The following is an 18931-nucleotide window of genomic DNA, read 5'->3' as shown; positions in this document are numbered from 1 at the left end:
ACAGAAGTTCATGGGGGCCTTCAATAATTTTTAAGAGTTTAAAGAGGTCCTGAGGCCAAAAAGTCTGAGAATCGCGGCTCAAGGTCATGCCTGCAAGAACAGTGGAAACGAAATCGCCTAAAATCTCAAACACTAGAGGACAGAACTCAAGAACAAAAAGAGCTGTTTGCTCTGGTGCAGCTGGTTACTAACAAGCCATTTTTAATTCCTTGAGCTGAGCAGATCCAGCCAGCTCACACGGCACAGGAGGAGAGTGGGACAGAAAGCTGTGTGAGGGGCACCTCGTGGGATGGAGGGCACCCGGGGCGGTGGGGAGTGAGTAGCTTACATCGGGGGGGAAATGCAATGGTGGAAAATGAGTTATCAACATACCCCAGTCAGCGACTGTCTTGGCCCAGCCCTTCCTCATCAACACGTGAGTGTTCAGGGTCGAATCTCTTGAGCACATCGTTTGCCTCTAATGCCAATTGCTGACGTAACTCAAGATTTCAGTATACACTGAGGACAAGGTGCCGGGATGCCCCCAGAGGAGAGAAGACAATTACAACTGATCAAGCCCTCCTGCAGACCAGGGGCTTGGTACATGACAGCTCATTTATTCTATACGATAAAACTTCCCAGGTACACATGGTTAGATCCATTTTGTAGATTAGGAAATTGAAGCTGACTGGTTTAGTGAGTCCTCCAGGCTCAAACACCCAAGACTAAGTCCAAAGTCAGAGAACTAAGGACTAAGGACGCCCAGGACTAAGGACTCATCCACTACACTGAGCTTCCCAAACCTAGCTGCACATCAAGATCACTTGGGGGGTTTGAAAAACTTCACAAATCTTGGCTCCACCCCTGAAGATTCTAATTCAGTAGGTCTGGGTGGGACTGCAGAATTCATAGAGCTCTACAAACAGTCAACTTCTAGTTTGGCTTTTAAACAGCTATATCATTAGTTGGATAAGTAATTTCACATTTGAAAGCCTTTTCCACACCAGCACTACTAGCTGGCTTTCTTCTCTGTCTTTTTCTTCCTGGAAAAAATAGTATTTTTATTACATCATGAGCCTTGCTCTCTACCTGAAGCTAACTGGAGACTCAGCCAATAAATGCAGCCAAGCTGATGCAGAATGCTCTTCCAAGCTCTGAGCTGTCAGGCAGATGTGCTTTTAGATTTTATTTATTTATTTTGTAATTGAAGTACAGTTGATTCACAGTGTTTCAGCTGTACAGCAAAGTGATTCAGTTATACACACACATGTATTCTTCTCACATACATGCTTTTAGAGTTTGATTTTTATGGATTTCCATCACGTCCTTCCCCTGCAACATGCAGGTACTTGGTAAATACTTGGGAATTGAATTGAAATGTGATCGTATATAATCCTCACAACTCTGTAAAGTAGGTTTAATAATTCCCAATGTGATGGTTCACAGTTTTTCCACAGTAAATAGGATTGGGACACAAATTCTTTTCAGTCACCAAAATCTAGTTCAACAACCTCATGACAGGGCTGGGCACTGAGGAGTCTGCTCAGATAGACATTTTTTGGTCTGTGTGATCTTTCCAGTGTTCTCTCAATCCTAAAATACGTCATTTTTCTTTCTACTGGAAAACACTGATTCTGGCCCACCTTTCACTTTCTGCTCTATTTCTCTATCCAGGTCTATGTTCCTAGGTTCCTTTTCCACAGTGTGCACACAATGGCCTGGATTTTCTTTCTTAGTCCCACCTGATCCCTCAACACATCCTACTGGCCTTTACCTCCTACCTAAGGACACTTTTTCTTCCGCTGCTCTTTGAATATCCCTACCGTTCATTTACCTTTCATCAGAGCCCAGCCCCTGATTTCCTAGGCTCCTAATTTACCTCTACTTTTACGTCCTATTAGTCTTGCATCAGAAACACAAAGCCATATAGACTTTTAAGCCAGGTTGGGTGGCACTGTTACCTGTTAGCTGTCTGACCTTGGGAAGGTTGCTTAACCTGTCTGTGCCTCATTTTCCATACCTTCGAAATGGAGATACTAACAGTACTCTCCTTATAGAATTATTAAGAAGATTAAATAAATGGGTTAATATAAAGAGTGCCCCAAAAATGGAAAAAAAAAACCCGAAAGAAACACAAAGCCAATGCTGTCATAACAAAGAATGTGTGCATTTTTTAGGACCACTTTACAAACTGATTTAGCAGAAAGAAGGGCACTTTGCTGAATACCATTTTCCTATCACAAGTGCTGGAGTGTTAATCTCTGTGGATTCCTGACATCAAACAACACCCTTTGGGCGAATTATGTACAAAAAATAATAAATTAGAGTTTCATTCAGCTGTCTTTGGCACAGTGATATCCCTGAAACCAGGTTCTTTTTCCTCCCGCAATTATTTTTCTTTCCTACTGAATCTTTGCTAACTCGTAATAAAGTGTTTGTCTTGGTAAATATGTTTCTAAACTTGTTAATGAAGCCTTGTGGCACAAGGGGTCTGGTGCTTTCCTTAAGGAAATGAGAATGCTTAAATAAAACAAACATTAGAGCCACATTTGGAGGATTTTGTACATTGAGTTTATTGCCCAGTAAGAAACTGATGTTCGTTCTATACAACATGCAAAGAACGTAAGATGTCAAGAGTTTAGTGTTTAGATTAAAAACAAATGCAGTCATTTTAGTCTCCTGGTATAGAGTGGATGCCTGATAAATCTCTTGAGAAAACATCAAGCTCTAACCCCAGTCTATAGTTTCTCACCATCGTTATGTTATACATTCTGAGAATCAGTGAGCAAATTAAGGATCATTTTATACAACCATTAAGCCACATCCTGTGGCTAAATAATGTTGAACTAAATATCTTAGAGAGATTTCTCCAGATAGATGAGTCTAAAATTACAGAAAAGAAAATGGGGAAAAAAGGAAGCCTGGCCATTTTTCTGATGTAGAGTGGGCAGCAGGGGTAATGATGTCTAGCGGTCTTATTCCTGTGTGTCTCTAGTAAATTGTGATCACAGGCCATGGAGATTTCTTCCCAATTCAGGGAGTTTAGACTGATTTCTTTTCCAGGTATTTCAATGGGACACCAGGAACCTCTCTGGCTTTTACTTAACTTTCTCTCTGGAAAACTCACTGTTAAACCTGTTTCTCACTACATTTTTTCTTATGGCCTCATAAATACTGATCAAGGATGGTCCTTGGAGGATTAGCAGTGAAAGCTGGGGGTAAGTGGAAAGTGTAATTGGAGGAACAGTTGCTTGTAGGTTTTGTAAGTCAAAATCTACCCCCTTCTATTGTTACTCCATACACTTGATCCTATCTTTGGGGGCAAAATATTACTCAAAGTAACTTCACTCAAGTTTTGCTAAAAGCATCATTTGAGTTGCAATGTGCAATATTCTAGCATTCTTGCCACGAAAGCACATTCTTTTGAATGCTTGTTAAGGTCCTATTTCTAGAAATGCAAAGGCTCTCAATTTTGCTTAATTTTCCCTAAGTGGGTGCTGTACCCAGTCTAAGAGAGAGGAAAGGAAAGAACTCAGTTTGCTGGTAGGTTTAATAGCCTCTAGGTGACCTAGGACACTGGATTTGAGAGTAAGCTCGGGGGGACTCTCAGCCTCGTTTCCAACCTGATCCAGCGTTGGTTCACTTTCCTGGCTCTGATCAGCACATGGATAGAAAGACTAGTATGTGAACCACTGGCGACTGTGTCAGTCCCGGTTACACCAAGTTGCAGAAGCAATAGCTCTCTTATAATCATATTAAAAAAAAGGGAAGTGACATGCCTTTTTTTTTTTCTGTTCCATAGTTCTTTCAAAGATTTATGAGTAAATCCTCAAACTTCTAGATTCAGGCCAAAAGGGATGAGCAAAGATGGCAGAGAGGCAGACGTTAATAACACAGACCTTCTCCATCATGATTTTGTGGTACATTTCTGTGGTTTTTTTTTTTGGCCATGCTGTGCAGCTTGCGGGATCTTAGTTCCCCAACCAGGGATTGAACCCATGGCCCCTGCAGTGGAAGCTTGTAGTCCTAACCACTGGACTGTCAGGGAAGTGCCCTACAATTCTTATTCTGATAAAGCCCAAACCATCCCAAAATAAATAAGGGACCAAAATAAGTGTGAGAGAGGGAAGCAGAGGGGACGATAGTTTTAAACTTTGTCCCACTGGTTCTGGCACAAATCCCCTCCTTGTCATCAGCCGGGAGCATTGTGCTCAGTTAAAGTACACGTATACAGTGCTTTCAGTCAGGTTATAACCACGAGCAGCTGCCACAAGGAACAAAAAAAATTCCTCAAGCCATTGGCCCCTGATCTCGACAAATTAAATACCAATGTCACATTCTTATCAAGTATAAAACAGGCATGACAAAGCATGAGTAGAGATGGGAGGAATGGCCTTCATCATAGGCTACCTTCCCCATATATAAATCTGTAGGGGCATTAAACATCCAGGGACCCACTGTGGCCGTGTGACAGATGCAGAAAGCAAGCACAGAGCTTGGAAGTAAAGAACTGAAGTGTGCATTCCGGGCTCACTCAGTCACAAGTGGTGTGACCTTGGAAACCACCAGCTCCAGTCTCCTGTGAAGCAGGGACCACACATGGGCAGAGCAGATGAGAGAATATTCGTGGAAGTTCCTTCTCCAGCCTCAACTATGCTGACTGGAGCTGTCAGTGGTGGCCCAGGGGGCAAGGTCACCATCCACAGCCAAATCCCAACTGGTGCCGGACCCTGAACACTGAAGGCCCCGGGTGTAGCTGATGCACAGGACACCCCACCACTCATCGGTGGGGACCTAAAACCCACCCAGAGGAGGGAGCCCAAGATAGGCAGCTGGGGTTCCGCCAGCGAGGCTTTCATGGCTGTACCTCTCTCTACCTGTCCGACTGGCCAGGTGTGCGATCAGGCACCGGAGGCATAGATTCACTCGGCCATGAGGTAAGGAGGTGAGTGACCTACAGCTCTGAGGCCAGAACTATGATAACCCGCAGCTCTGATTCCAATCACGTCGTGAAATTCAGAGGTGGCTCCAAGAGGAAAATGATGTTAAAAACAATCAGGCTCGGGTGCCGATTTTGAAATGGAATGCTGTCCTCTTTTCGTTTTAGAGTGACAGGGTAATGGTCAAGGTAAATGGAATCTGATAGAGGCTTTTATTTTGACGGCTTAACTTGGGCCCAGGTCCTCTCACTATGGGGACGGCTGGGAGTAGAAAGGGTCATCCTACGGATTTCAATCCAAACACTACAAAAGAAAAGAGAGCTCAGAGCGGTTCAAGGGGAAGGAAAAGGCAGCCCACTCTTCCTGACGGGCGCTGCTTTTGTCCTGCACACACTTCACACTTGAGGGAGAAACTAATGACATTGACCTCGGCGGGGGGGGGGGCCCATTCCCCCGGCAATGTCCACAGCTGTGGCGGGCGGTCCCTGCGGGCCTCTGCCCGCCGCCCCGTGCTCTGTTAATGTGGCCAAGCCAGCAGCTGAGTGAAAACAGTGGCAGGCTGGCACTAGGCACACGACCCCTGACACTGCGGGCCTTTTTTTCTCCTCTCCGCTAGCAGCCAATGGGCGGGCTCTCTCCACCGGCTGCCATGGCAACGAGAAGACGGCTCCGCAGTGCCCAGAACAGATGTCACAGAAGCCAAGATGAATGTCGTGGGAGCGGGGAGCGTGTGGCAGGGGCCGAGGGGGATGGGGGGGACGCATTTGGAGTTAAATGGTCCCACCAGAGGGAGTCAGGCATATTTTGAAGGAAGTGCAAAGCGGTAACATCTCTTTTTCTCCCTGTCCTTTAAGTTGCAAACACACATGCACACACATGTCCTTTCATCTCCGCTACTGAGGTGCTTGTGGCTCTCTGGCTTTCACGGCAATCGTGAAAGCTCTGATTTCTCGAAGCCTTAAATGAACATCGCCTCCATTGCAGACATGCAGGCGGGCGTTCTGCAGTCATTTAGGAACAGGCTGGGAAGCTCTGTGGAGGGCAACTGGAGAAACTTAGAACCACACGGAGCTGAGACAAAATCCACGGGAATTTCACAGGCAGACAACAAACCCTGTTTCACTCCGGTTGCCCCTGAACTGTAAGGGCTCCTACTCCCCCCCCCACCCCCGGCCCTGGTTATTTCTCTGATTGGACCACTCCTAAGGCCATTTTATATAGACTAAACCAGGGCAAGCCTTATAAGTCTACCTGCTTGAGCAACAAAGGCTCTTGTGTTGTCTCCAGGATAGATCCTATCCTAGCTGAAATACTGTATTTAAAATGTTCCCACTGCCTTCCATTTACCTGCCGCTGAAATTAACAAGTAGACCATGTGCACGCAGGCGCAGACCATAAACCTATATATATCAGTTGGTAAGATAAGAGCGATATTAGCGCTGGCAGGCACTAGACACTGCAGACCTTTTCTCCCCGTTTGCAGCCAATGGGCAGGGACCTAATCCGGTCCCGGTTATCAGACCACATGAATCAGGGAGACAGGAGGGACCACGTATAGGCCCTGTCCTCATCCGATAGATGAAATGTACTGAATGTATCAGAGGACGGGAAACGTTGCTTAGAATGATTTTGCACTTAATTCCTGCCACAAGCACGTGGAGAGAGCCTGCTTTGTGCACAGAACCACATGGGCTCACTCCACAGGGCAGGCCCCACCTACAATCTAGATGGAGAAGCACACGGAAACTCTTACAAGGGGCCGATGAAGGGTGGGATGAGTGTGGCAAGCAAAGCAGGATGTGAACAGGGAGGAAGGCTCAGAGAGGTGTCCCTAGTGTGAGGAGGTGAGGGCGCCTGCTCTGTGACAGATGCCTGACACGTACACCATACCTTACAATGCTACAGCACCCTAAGAAGGAGACATTATGATCCTATTTAACAAATCAGGAACCCCAGGCTTAGAGAGGTGGCTGAGCTGCTGCTGCCCCCAGTCGTCCCCCCACCTCCACGGGGGTTCTGCCCCACCAGCCAACGGCTCATCAACCCAGTGCTGTTATCACTGCAAAGAAAGCAGCTGTGTGTGGGCCCCGTCTCCTGGGCATCACCTAAGCAAAAACGCCCAGGAAATCGTGGGCTTCAAACACTCACTGCATTGTTCCTAAAACATATTAAGGTATTCACACATAACTATTAACATTGAAAATGCTCATCTGGATACACCCTGAAGTCACCTCGGGTACCGCAAGTGGTACATATGTCACACATAGGGAACCACTGCATTTTCCCATGCTGGCCTTCAAAGATGAGGAGTGCGGCCCATGGAGAATCTGAACTCACTCAAATGTCACCCTACGTGGGTCAGGGTTATTTTGTGTGTATACCTCCCCTAAAATGAAAATGTCTCCTTGGCCCTCACAAGAATGCCTTCCTGTATCATTATTCTGGCCAGTAAGTGGAATCCTAGCGTGCTTGCAGTGCACTTGGATGAAAAGCAGTGACTGTGAATCAAAGACGGATGGCTCAGCAATGCCCTAGTCTGCATCGCTCCTGGACGCTGCCACCGAAGGCAGAACTCCACCCCAGGGACACACTTCCCTGCCACTGCAGCAACACACTACAGCCACCAGAGGGCAGTAACACAAACCAGATTTTTTCATTCGGACCCAAATGTTAATGCACACAGTTTAATAATATGTAAAGCCCATTATTACAAGCTTTTTCTCTCCCCACCCCCTATTAATGAACAAATACCCAGGGGTAATGCAGATATTTCTAAATACAGTGCAAGAAAGGGCAATCTGTACTCATACAAGGGGAGTCTAGCACACAGTAATAAGTGGAAATGAAAATAATCACCCAGATGCAACTAAAAGATTTATCTGTCTGTATGGCTGCATACATAGAAATATAGATGCCTGCCTCCCAGAAAGGGGCATTATAAAAACATTTATTTCACAAGTTCTTATTTAGAGTTCATAATAATACCTGTAATGACAACCACAAAGCTACAAGAGGGGTGTAAGAGGAATTTCAGCCTTACTGCTGGGCAGACAAAGGGGGATTTTTCTCTTTGACTAAAGTAGGTGAATGAATTATTCAGGGCTTTTCCACGGACATTTAAAAATCATAATTCCATGCTTTAAACAACAGCACAAATTTTTAAAAGAAGAAGAAGAAGAAGAAGAGCTGGTTAATCCCCAAACCGTAAAATATCAACTGACATTTAGCCATGTCTACTCAGGGTGCTTTGATGCAAATAAATGATTTCTGGTGTTGGTGAGAGTCCTTTAGTGCTGTCGTTGGTTTTCACATCGGAGCACAGAGAAGACAATAGATTGAGAAGGGATATTTGTAGAATGCAACCTACCCATTTCCCTGTAAACAAAGAAACAGGAATAATCCTGCCATTTTCTCTATTCATGACCGAAAGGAAGGTTCTCAGATCCTATATTTCCACAATGGTTTGAGATTTGAGGGCCCCTGGAAAAGCAGGATGAAGTCCTTGCCAACAGCCTTGTCTCTGGAGTCACCCCATTAAACCGTGATATTCATAAAATGCTTGACAGATTACCCAGGCCAGTGTGTGAGGAAAGCATATGGAATTCAGAGTCAGATAACTCTGTCTAAATATATTACCTGGGTCATCTTGGAAACATGAATGAATTCCATCTGAGCTCCGGTTTCTTCCTAAGGCAGGTCGGAGGACAGACCCTGAACTACTTCCCTGTGTGGGGTGAGGCTTCCCACTCATATGATACAGGACAAAGCACTGGAAACTGTTAACATTTATAAAAATGTTTGTTGTTCTTATGTTCCCCACTTTATACACAGGAAAGTAGAGCTGTAAAGACTTGTGCGAGGTCAGGGTCAGTAAGGGCAGAGCAGGGCCCCAGGTGCTCTCACACACGGCTATGGTTCTCCCCACCCCTCCCTGGTATCTTAGTCAGCCCGGGCTGCCATAGCAAAGTACCGCAGGCTGGGTGGCTTTAAACAAAAGACAATTATTTCTCACAGTTCTGGAGGCAGGGAGGTGCCAGCCGGGTAGGTTTCATTGTGAGGACTCTTTCCATGACTTAAAGACGGCCACCATCTCACTGTGTGCTCATGTGATCTCTTCTCTGTGTGCTCGTGGGGGGAGCGGGGGAGAAGAGAGAGAGAGAGAGAGAGAGAGAGAGAGAGAGAGAGAGAGAGAGAGGGAGGGAGTGGGTTCTGGTGTCTCTTCTTACAAGGACACTAATCCCACCATGGGGGGCTCCACCCTCATGACCTCATCTAACCCTAAACACCTCCCAAAGGCCCCAGCTCCTAATGTCATCACACTGAGAGGTAGGGCTTCAACATACGAATTTTGGGAGGACACAAATATTCAGTCTGTAACAGGGGGTAACAGTGGGTTTCTTTACTCTGCTACAACTTTTTCGTTCGGGTCAACAAATATTTGCTGACAATCTGCTAGGTGCCAAGCACAGAACCAGGTCTTGGGGGAAACAAGGATGACCAGGAGCCCCCAAACAGCCCACTTAATGTCAGGAGAGTTCCCAGCAAATGGTCTACAGGAAAGAGCATTTGTGACACATGGGCTTTTGTGACCATGTGTAGCACAGCGTACTGCAAGAAACTTCATGAGATCCTTCTTCAGATAGCTGTGTTTGAAACAACTATAATGAGAGTCTGGCAACTCATCAGTACACAATTAATATTTGATAAGGTAATTAATGTATTAATTTACTGAGGAAGATGGGGGGAAGGTAAGGAAGGAAGGACCAATTTTCAAATTTTCAGCCTGCAGATGCTTACAAGGAAACACAAACCTCCTGGCAGGGAATTATCAGGTCCAGGTATATTATGATGATTATAGCATAACTGGATATTTATTAATTATATTTAATTCCTCTCAATTGAGTTGGCATAATTAGAACTACTTTCTTGATTGGAAGACTGAAGGGGCTCAGCTTCGATGAATGCATATTGATTGGGTGGCTACTACAGGCTAGCTATAGTAGGTGTATATATATATTTTTTCAGTCCATAACAAGAGGTATTTTACATATACAGAAAATATTATTTAATTCTTATAACAAGCCTATGAGGAAATTTTGCTATCCACACTCAGGTAATTTAAAAATGAAGACCGGAAGTGGAAGTCAGGGATCCACGGGTAGTAAGTCACTAGGAGAGTACCAGAACACCCTCCCCAGCCATTCAAACATGATTTTGATTACTCACTCACACGCATACTTTTCTCCCCCAAATCTAGCTCTTAGGGGTTTTTTCCTATTGTTATTTTTAGTATGCTACTTTATTTTGGTAAGCAGGATGGGGATGAAGGTGGATCTTTTTTGAAGGTAGAGATGTTCGAAAGGGGGATAAGCTTATGAAAATTTGTACCTCCCTTCAAAACTAGATACAGACCCCAAGAGAGAGGAGAGCAAGCCCTGTCCTCTCTGGGATACTGAGCGTGTTCTGTGGATGGCCCTGGAGTCCAGAGGAAGCCAGATGGGCACCCACTGGGTGAGCAGCCAAAGAAGAGCTCCCCATTTCAGCCCCCATTTGAGGCTGGACATGTGAGAGTGGTAGGATGGAAACCAGATCCGCAGACTGTAGTAGGCTGAATAATGGTGCCCCCTGGTGCCCTAATCCCTGGAACATGTGAACGTTACTTTATGTGGCTGTGATTAAATTAAGGGTCTTGAGATGGGGAGATTATCTTGGATTATCCAGTGGGCCCTAAATGTAATCACATGGGTCCTTGTAAGAGAGAGGCAGAGGGAGATTAGACACACAGAAGGGAAGGAGGCAACGTGGCCACCTAGACAGAGACTGAAAGGATATGGCGAATGCCATGGAATGTCGGCAGCCACTAATCAAAGTAAATAATCAAAGCTGAAGCAATTCTAAAAAATACTTGCTGTAATCCAATCATTGCATATTGTCTTTTATCTTTCACTTGGGTGCTTTTTTTTTTTTTTTTTGCAGTATGCAGGCCTCTCACTGTTGTGGCCTCTCCCGTTGCGGAGCACAGGCTCCGGACGCGCAGGCTCAGTGGCCATGGCTCATGGGCCCAGCCGCTCCGTGGCATGTGGGATCTTCCTGGACCGGGGCACGAACCCGTGTCCCCTGAATCGGCAGGCGGACTCTCAACCACTGCGTCACCAGGGAAGCCCATGGGTACTTTTTTTAAAAAAAAATGACACTGTATAGAGTACAGTGACAGATTGCAAGATAATTGAAATTTAAGATAAAATATGGCAAATGGAGACTACAGCTATGCTGAAGATATGGATGGATGGATGGATGGATGGATGGATGGATAGGTGGGATGCTGAGAGACAGAGACAGATGTTAGGGCACTGTTTTATATTTGACACATGGTGAGTAATTTAACATTCACCCAAAGAGGTTATCCAGAGGAAAGCTTGTGCTTACTGTTCATGAAGCTTTGAGGAGTTGGGAAGGAAGTAGGCCATGTGGCCAGAACAACCTTTAGATTTATTAATTCTCTATCAAATTTCAGGTAACATAATCTATTGGTGATCAAAAGATTTAATTCCTAAATGAGGAAGAGTCAAATTTTCAGGACATAAAGATCACAAGTGAACAACCGCCCTCCCTGCCACAGGCCACTATTCAATTTAGAATATTAGAAAATGTCATCATAGGTTCACTTGAGAGGTAAACTGTCTACATCTCATGATCCAAAAACAATTAATAATACATCCAATTGTCTCCTCCAATTAATACCATAAGCAAAGAATTCCACCGTGAAACTCTGAGGAAAAAATATGAAAATGCTGTTAACAAAAGATTACGAAGTCTCTGTCCAAAGGCAAGAAGACTTTGCACATTTTATGCAAAGGCTGCAGCTCACCAAAGATGTGAAGCAGCGGTCAGATTCTGTGAACAGAATCCCACCCTTTCAAGGTCAAGGAACCCAGCGTGAAGTTGAAGTTTCACTCTGATCCTCCTCTGTAAGATTCTCTAGCCTCCTCTAATCTGAATGGAAATTAGCATATTTCTTCAGCCTTTCTTCCTTTCCTAGGGTTGTTGGTGAGCCTGGTATCTACAGCCCAGCCAACTCTGCAGAAAACCACAGCTTAGATGGAAAATCACTTTGGGTTTCTGGCTCATCAGCAGTACTGCACATCTAATTAGCTCAACAATTGGTCCCTGTGATAAAATCAGCTAATTTTATGTTCAAATGGCTGTTCTGTGGTAAGTAATACTGTCACTCTCAACTTCACGTGGCATAAAGAAGTTGCTGAAGAAGCTGGTTACTTACTAGGGGGTCACTGGGGGCAAACCAGTGAAGACTATTAAATCAGTAACTTCAGTCATTGTTATAGTTAGTACAGAGGGGTCCCGCCAGGGCTCAAATAAGATGAATCCCCAGGATCGGGTGACAGGGCCGGAAATGCCAACTCTTACCAGAGAAAACAGTACATATAAAATGATGGAAAGCCATCTGCAGAACCTCCCCGAGGTTTAATCCGAATGTTTGTAATGAGGTGGATTACGGAGTCCTGGACCCTCATCCTGTACTGTTAAGAATGACTCTCCCAGATTAAAGACCCCTGTTGCTTCAGGAATCTGTTCAAGGTTATCCTGGAGAGAAAACCCAGGAAGCCAATTCCAGGTGTCACCTCCCAATCTCTTCCTCTCCTTCACTCACCTGTGAAGGCAACTTGTGATATCTGAGACTCTTTCCCTACTTAGTGAGCGACCTAGTAAAAACCACGTTACTCTTTAAGGCAAATGTAAAAACACAGATCAACTTCTTTATGGTGTAAAAGCTAATCACACTGCCTCTCACCAGCACTGAGAACTGCTGATTTCTTTTTCTTCTTTTGGCGTGTATTTATCAATTATATCAATTGCACGGACAATTAGAAACTGACACAAGCTTCAAAACTAGAAACAAGATATACATGAATGCATATAATTTTACATAAAGCTACAGAGAGATATATTCATACCTATATCTAAACATATCCATTATATCTATGTATGTATACTGATACATATAGTCAGAGATATAGAAATGGCTCCATTTGTATAAAGTACTTAAAACAGTAATTAGCATGTAGCAAGTACTCCGTACTATTGTTCTATTATCATCAACGTCATTATTATATGTACATATAGATATATCAACTATATACATACGTAACTGCATATTATGTAATTCTACGATTGTAGCAGGATGCCTGCTAAAATTAGACTCGTGTTTTTCATTCTCTGCTCTAACAGAGGAGCCAGAAAGTCACTAAATCATAGTAAATTATCCTGGAGACACCGTAGTCACTTGGCTGGCGTGGACCGGGCAGGGGTGGGTGAAGGACCCTTTGTACATCGTTATCAGCCACCTCTCGTGCATCAGCTCAGATCCCCTTAGCCTCACTTTTCTCTCCTGCAGTCCCTGCTGCAGTGGCCAGCTCTGCGTGGACTCTGCGTAGCCTCATGCAGTGTCTCACCTCACACCCATGCCATGTGCCTCTTGCCTCCTGCCCCGGGGACACAGTATCCTGAGCCCACAGGTGTGCAGCCCAGAAGTGCGGAGTGAACCCATGGCGGGTGGCATCCAGCGGACAGATCCTTCCCTTCTTCCCCCGGAAGGACCCGTCATTTCATAAGGACCAGACACCCCATCACCGAGAGCAGGGGCCAACTTACATTGCTTCTCCTTCGTCTTCTCTTCCACTCCCCTGCCCCTCAGTCCTGCTCCGTGGCACCCAGTAAAGTCCTCACATATAAGCCTTTTTCACGGGCTCTCCTTTCTACAGGACCCAGACTAAGACAAAAATCACAGTGGCCACCTGTGTACCAGTGCTCAACAAGGAAGGTGACACCATAAGACACCTTGTTCTTTGGTTCCTGAGAAGGAAAATGGCTTGACCCCTCATGGCACAGATAGGAAAAGGGGGAAAAGGACAGTAGTTCTCACTGCTCAACGTGGGACAGAAGGATAAATCCTGACCCGGAGCTTCCGGGTGGGGCCCCTGGGCACTGGCAGCGTCAGGAAAGGAAGAGGTCTCTGCACTTGACAGAGCTCAGCCACGGGTCCCCAGGGCCATGGCTCTCGGTCCTCAGCTCTGTCCAGCAGTGGCTGGAGGAAGAGCACTTGACCCTCATGCTGTGCCTCTCCAGAGAGGAGAGGAGAGGAGAGGAGAGAAGAGGAAAGAGCAGTTCCTGAGCTCTCGCGAGAGGAAAGGAGAGGAGAGCAGTTCCTGAGCTCTCGCGATGCGCCAGCCCGGGAGCAGAGGGCTTGTAACCCTGGGTCTGCCAGCCCGGGAGCCAGACTGACGCCCCGCCCCCTGCAACACACACACCGCCCCGCCCCTTATGCCGCTGTGCTGTCGAATCAGGCTGCCGCTGGCCTCACGTGGCTATGTAAATACACAATTAAATTAGTTAAAAGAAAATAAAACGTTCAGTTCTTCAGTTGCAGGAGCCACATTTCAAGTGCTCAAGACTCCTATGTGGCTAGTGGCTCCTGCCGACGCTGCAGGAGAGACCACCGCCATTGGGTAGAGAGCTGTACGGAGGCTCTGGTCTAGAGTCAAGACCCCATGGGTTTTAGTCAGTTTGCCAGGAGGGAAATACTGGACTTTCTACTCACCTATCAGTGGAATCCAGGGCCAGTTTTTATTTATGTATAAAAGAGTCGTGACAGTATTTGTTCTCTGAGTTGGTGATAAAGCAGTTCTATGTGATTATGTTAACAGCAATGGGTATCTGGATGCTGGGGGCACAAGAAGGCCCCAATCTTTATTTTAAAAATAGACCCTACTTTTAAAAGTCAAGCAAAAACTATGTATACGTAGGAATGTATTTAATTCCCATATGCTTAAGTACAGAACACCCCAAAAGCACTAGGTTAGAACAACTGTCTAGAATATAAGGTTAACATTCGCCAAATCTACAAAAATAATGGAGAAATTATGAAAACAAATAATATTTAATATCTAAATTTTACTTTATATGTGTATCTGTTATCTAAGACCAATGTGGGTTCCACTCGAAGCTCAGGATAAGAAACTATATTGGGGTAGAAACCAGAAAATTAGGTGTAAGTTAGCCTCTTCATCATCGCGTGGAAGGCACTGACCTTGTGAACTTAAAATTTCCATTGTGAACACCAGAATATCAACTCATTTTGAGATATTCTGCAGGGAGATTAATATCCTTCCGGAATCTCTAAGTATTACTGTTTGTACCTTAAGAGATTATAAATCATTACATTAGGAAATCAATATATAGCATTAATCATATGTAACTTTTAGTAGTACTTACTAACACAGCCTTTATAATGAAATATCAAGAGATCAAATCAAATAGAACTAACTTTTCAGGTTTTGCATGGGGCCAATTCTCTATGGAGCCTGCCTGCCACAGCATCTTGTCTGGTGTCGGCACTTCCCTACCCATCTCTCCAATGCTGGTGTTCCTCAGGTCCTAAGCCTCCTCTTCTCATCACTTATCACTTTTCTAAGTGATTGTATCAGCAACTAAGGCTTCATTTACCAAATATAAGTTGATAATCCCAACAGTAATAAGGGCTACCGTTTGTTGAGCACTTACTATGTGCTACGCCCTGTGCTTTACAAGCATTAACCCAGTTAATAGTCACAACAACCCTCCCTGCCAGGTGGGAACAGCCCACGTCTCCTCCTAATAGCCACGTGGATGCACGTATCAGGGGTACCTTGAACACCACCCTTCCACACTGAACTCACCCTCCCCACAAATCTGCCTCTGCTCCTCCAGACCTTCATGCAAAACGTCACTAGCCAGAAACCTAAGTCACCCTGGACTCCTCCCCCTCATCTAGTCTCCACTTCCAATCCAGGCCCAAGTTCTATTAGTTCCCCTTCCTAAACATCCCTTCATTCCATTCATACTTCCACCATCCTAGACAAAGCTCCCATCACTTCTGGCCTAGAGTCCTGGGACAGAGGTCTCTCATCCTTATGTGTCTGCCTGAGGTAAATATGATACGTGGCTTTCTAAGTGTCAGGCATCTGATAAAAACGTATGCAGCTGACATACCAGTGGAGGCAATTCAAGGCTGGAGGTCACAAGCTGCAGTGCCATGCCCAGGTAAGCCTACCATTATCAGAAAAGTCATCATGGGGGAGGGGTGGTGGTGGGATGAATTGGGAGATTGGGATTGACATATATACACTAATATGTATAAAAGTGATAACTAATAACCTGCTGCATAAAAATAAATAAATAAAATTAAAAGAAAAAGAGGAAGAAAAGTCATCACATAGATGCACCCCCATGTTCACAGCAGCGCTATTTACAATAGCCAAGACCTGGAAACAACCTAAATGTCCATTGACAGAGGAATGGATAAAGAAGATGTGGTACACATATACAATGGAATACTCCTCAGCCATAAGAAAAGAATGAAATAATGCCATTTGCAGCTACATGGATGGACCTAGAGATTATCATACTAAGCAAAGTAAGTCAGAAAGAGAAAGACAAATACCATATGATATCAGTTATATGTGGAATCTCAAATATAACACAAATGAATTTACCTATGAAATAGATACAGACTCACAGACATAGAGAACAGGCTTGTGGTTGCCAAGGGAGATGGGGGGTGGGGGAAGGATGGATTGGGAGGTGGGGACTAGCAGAGGCAAACTATTATATATAGGATGGATAAACAACAAGGTCCTATTATACAGCACAGGGAACTGTATTCAATATCTTGTGATAAACTATAATGGAAACATTTTTTTGATTAAAAAACAAATTAAAAAAAGAGAAGTCATCATAAAAAGAGATCTGAGAAAGGATAATTTATACTTCAAAGCTTTTTAGAATGGAAATGTAAACAGGCTCAAATGAGTTCAAAACGTTTATTTTCTTGCAGCTTCTGCAGCACGGTGCAGCTGGGTGCCTCTGGCTTGAGGTCCAATGTAAGGCTGCAGCCAAATTATCAAACTGGGGCTGCAGTCTCAACTGAAGGCTGGACTGGGGTTGAGGGGCTTCCAAGCTCACGCATGTGGCTCTTGGAGGCCTTGGTCCCTTTGCCATGTGTGCCTTTATACAGGGATGCCCCACAACACGGCAGCTGGCTTCCCCCAGGGCAAGTGATCCAAGAGGCAGTGAGACAGAAAGGGCCCCCAGGATGGAAGCCACAGTCTCGTAATGAACTCATCTCAAAGGTAACATCCCGTTGCTTCTGTCATTCATTCGGAGGGAGTCACTAAATCCAGCCCACACTCAGGGATAGGGGATTCCACGTGGGCAGCAACCACTGAGGGCCATCCTCGAGGCTGCCTACTATTATCATCCAAGCAGCCTTCACAGCCTTGGAGGGAGGGAGGGGATGTGCTAAGGAATAAATGGGGTCCTATCAGCATCTCCGTTAGCCCTCTCTGCTTTTCGGAGTGGAACTGACCGTGAGTTGCATGTCCTGCTCCTTTTTCTCAATAGATGTACTCTTGTCCCTGCCCCCTCCTCACTGCCACCTCTGCCACCACAGGGATAGGTGGAGAACCCACACATTCCTGAGAATGGCTGTGTAGCAGACTTTTTACATAATGCTAAAATAGATCAGCATTACCATAGCTCCTGGCTCTACTGTTAAATGTGGATCCAATTCTATATAATATAAAGATAATTAAAACTTAAACATTATCACAAAGTTCTAAAATTTAAAGCAACTCAAGTTATTTTTAAAAGAACTAAATCTCGGGCTTCCCTGATGGTGTAGCGGTTGGGAGTCCGCCTGCCGATGCAGGGGACGCGGGTTCGTGCCACGGTTTGGGAGGATCCCACATGCCGCAGAGCGGCTGGGCCCGTGAGCCATGGCCACTGAGCCTGCCCGTCCAGAGCCTGTGCTCCGCAACGGGAGAGGCCACAACAGTGAGAGGCCCGCGTACTGCAAAAAAAAAAAAAAAAGAACTAAATCTCTATCAGAGGAGATTTTTAAAATATAATACAAGTTAATGGTGAAAAATAATTATTTCATGATGTAATGTCTATATTTCTGAGAAGTATTTTTATTATAATTCAATCTACTGTTACAAGCAAGAGAGAGAGCACTATGGGTTGAATTCTGTGTCCCCAAGAAGATGCTGGAATTCCAACTACCAGGAACTCAGAATGTGAACTTATCTGGAGATAGGGTCTTTTTTTTTTTTAACATCTTTATTGGAGTATAATTGCTTTACAATGGTGTGTTAGTTTCCACTGTATAACAAAGTGAATCAGCTATACATATACATATATCCCCACATCTCCTCCCTCTTGCGTCTCCCTCCCTCCCAGAGATAGGGTCTTTAACAGAGATAATCAAGTTAAACATGGTCATTAGGTAAGGCCCTAAACTAATATGACTGGGGTTGTCATATTATATGTCATATTTGGACACAGAAACAGGCACACATAGAGGGCAGATGACGTGAAGGCACAGGGAGAAGACGGCCGTCTACAAGCCCAGGAGAGAGGCCTGGAGCAGATCCCGCCCTCCCAGCCTCCAAAGGATCCAGCCCTGCCAACACCGTGATTTTAAACTCCCAGCCTCCTGAACTGTGAGACAATAGATTTCTGTCATTTAAGCCTCCCTGCCCCGCCGCCCCGGTCTGTAGTACTTTGTTATGGCAGCCTGAGCAGATTAAGACAGGCAGAGAAAAAAAAAGAGGGAGACTCAGAGAGAGAGACAGATTATATGCTAAGCTGTAAATTCACCTGGAGGAGTTGACTTTAAAGAGTAACGGCCTAAGGGCCTATTCTTCTATGGAGCAGAAAGGCTCAGTTCCAACAGGCTGACAGAAATTTCCAGAACATGTGAAAACAGAACATAGTGCCAGGGGCCAAGAACCAGACTCTACCTCCACAGGTGGGGTCCGGGAGGGAGAGGGGACCCTACCTTCTGGTAGTCGTCTTTGGACCTCAGGGATGCCTCCATGTGCTCAGCAGAGGTCGGGTAGATGGCAGAGCGGTACTGAGAGCCGTGGTCGTTGCCTTGGCGCAAGCCTGGGAAAGCA

General features: G+C 45.2%; 1 protein-coding gene across 3 annotated transcripts in view; it reads right to left on the bottom strand.

The window, feature by feature from the left end:
• Positions 1-18931, bottom strand: part of MSRA (methionine sulfoxide reductase A) — a 389488-nt gene that overhangs the window by 82979 nt on the left and 287578 nt on the right. For all 3 annotated transcript variants that reach the window (XM_081237519.1, XM_081237517.1, XM_081237518.1), the window contains one exon: positions 18814-18920. In XM_081237519.1, the coding sequence (XP_081093645.1) occupies positions 18814-18920 (107 nt within the window). The remainder of the gene's footprint in view (positions 1-18813; positions 18921-18931) is intronic.

This window comes from Mesoplodon bidens, assembly GCF_964165515.1.
Source record: "Mesoplodon bidens genome assembly, chromosome: 6".
Taxonomy (NCBI): Eukaryota; Metazoa; Chordata; class Mammalia; order Artiodactyla; family Ziphiidae; genus Mesoplodon; species Mesoplodon bidens.
Note: the sequence above shows the minus strand (reverse complement) of the source record. Positions and strands in the feature narration are given on the sequence as shown.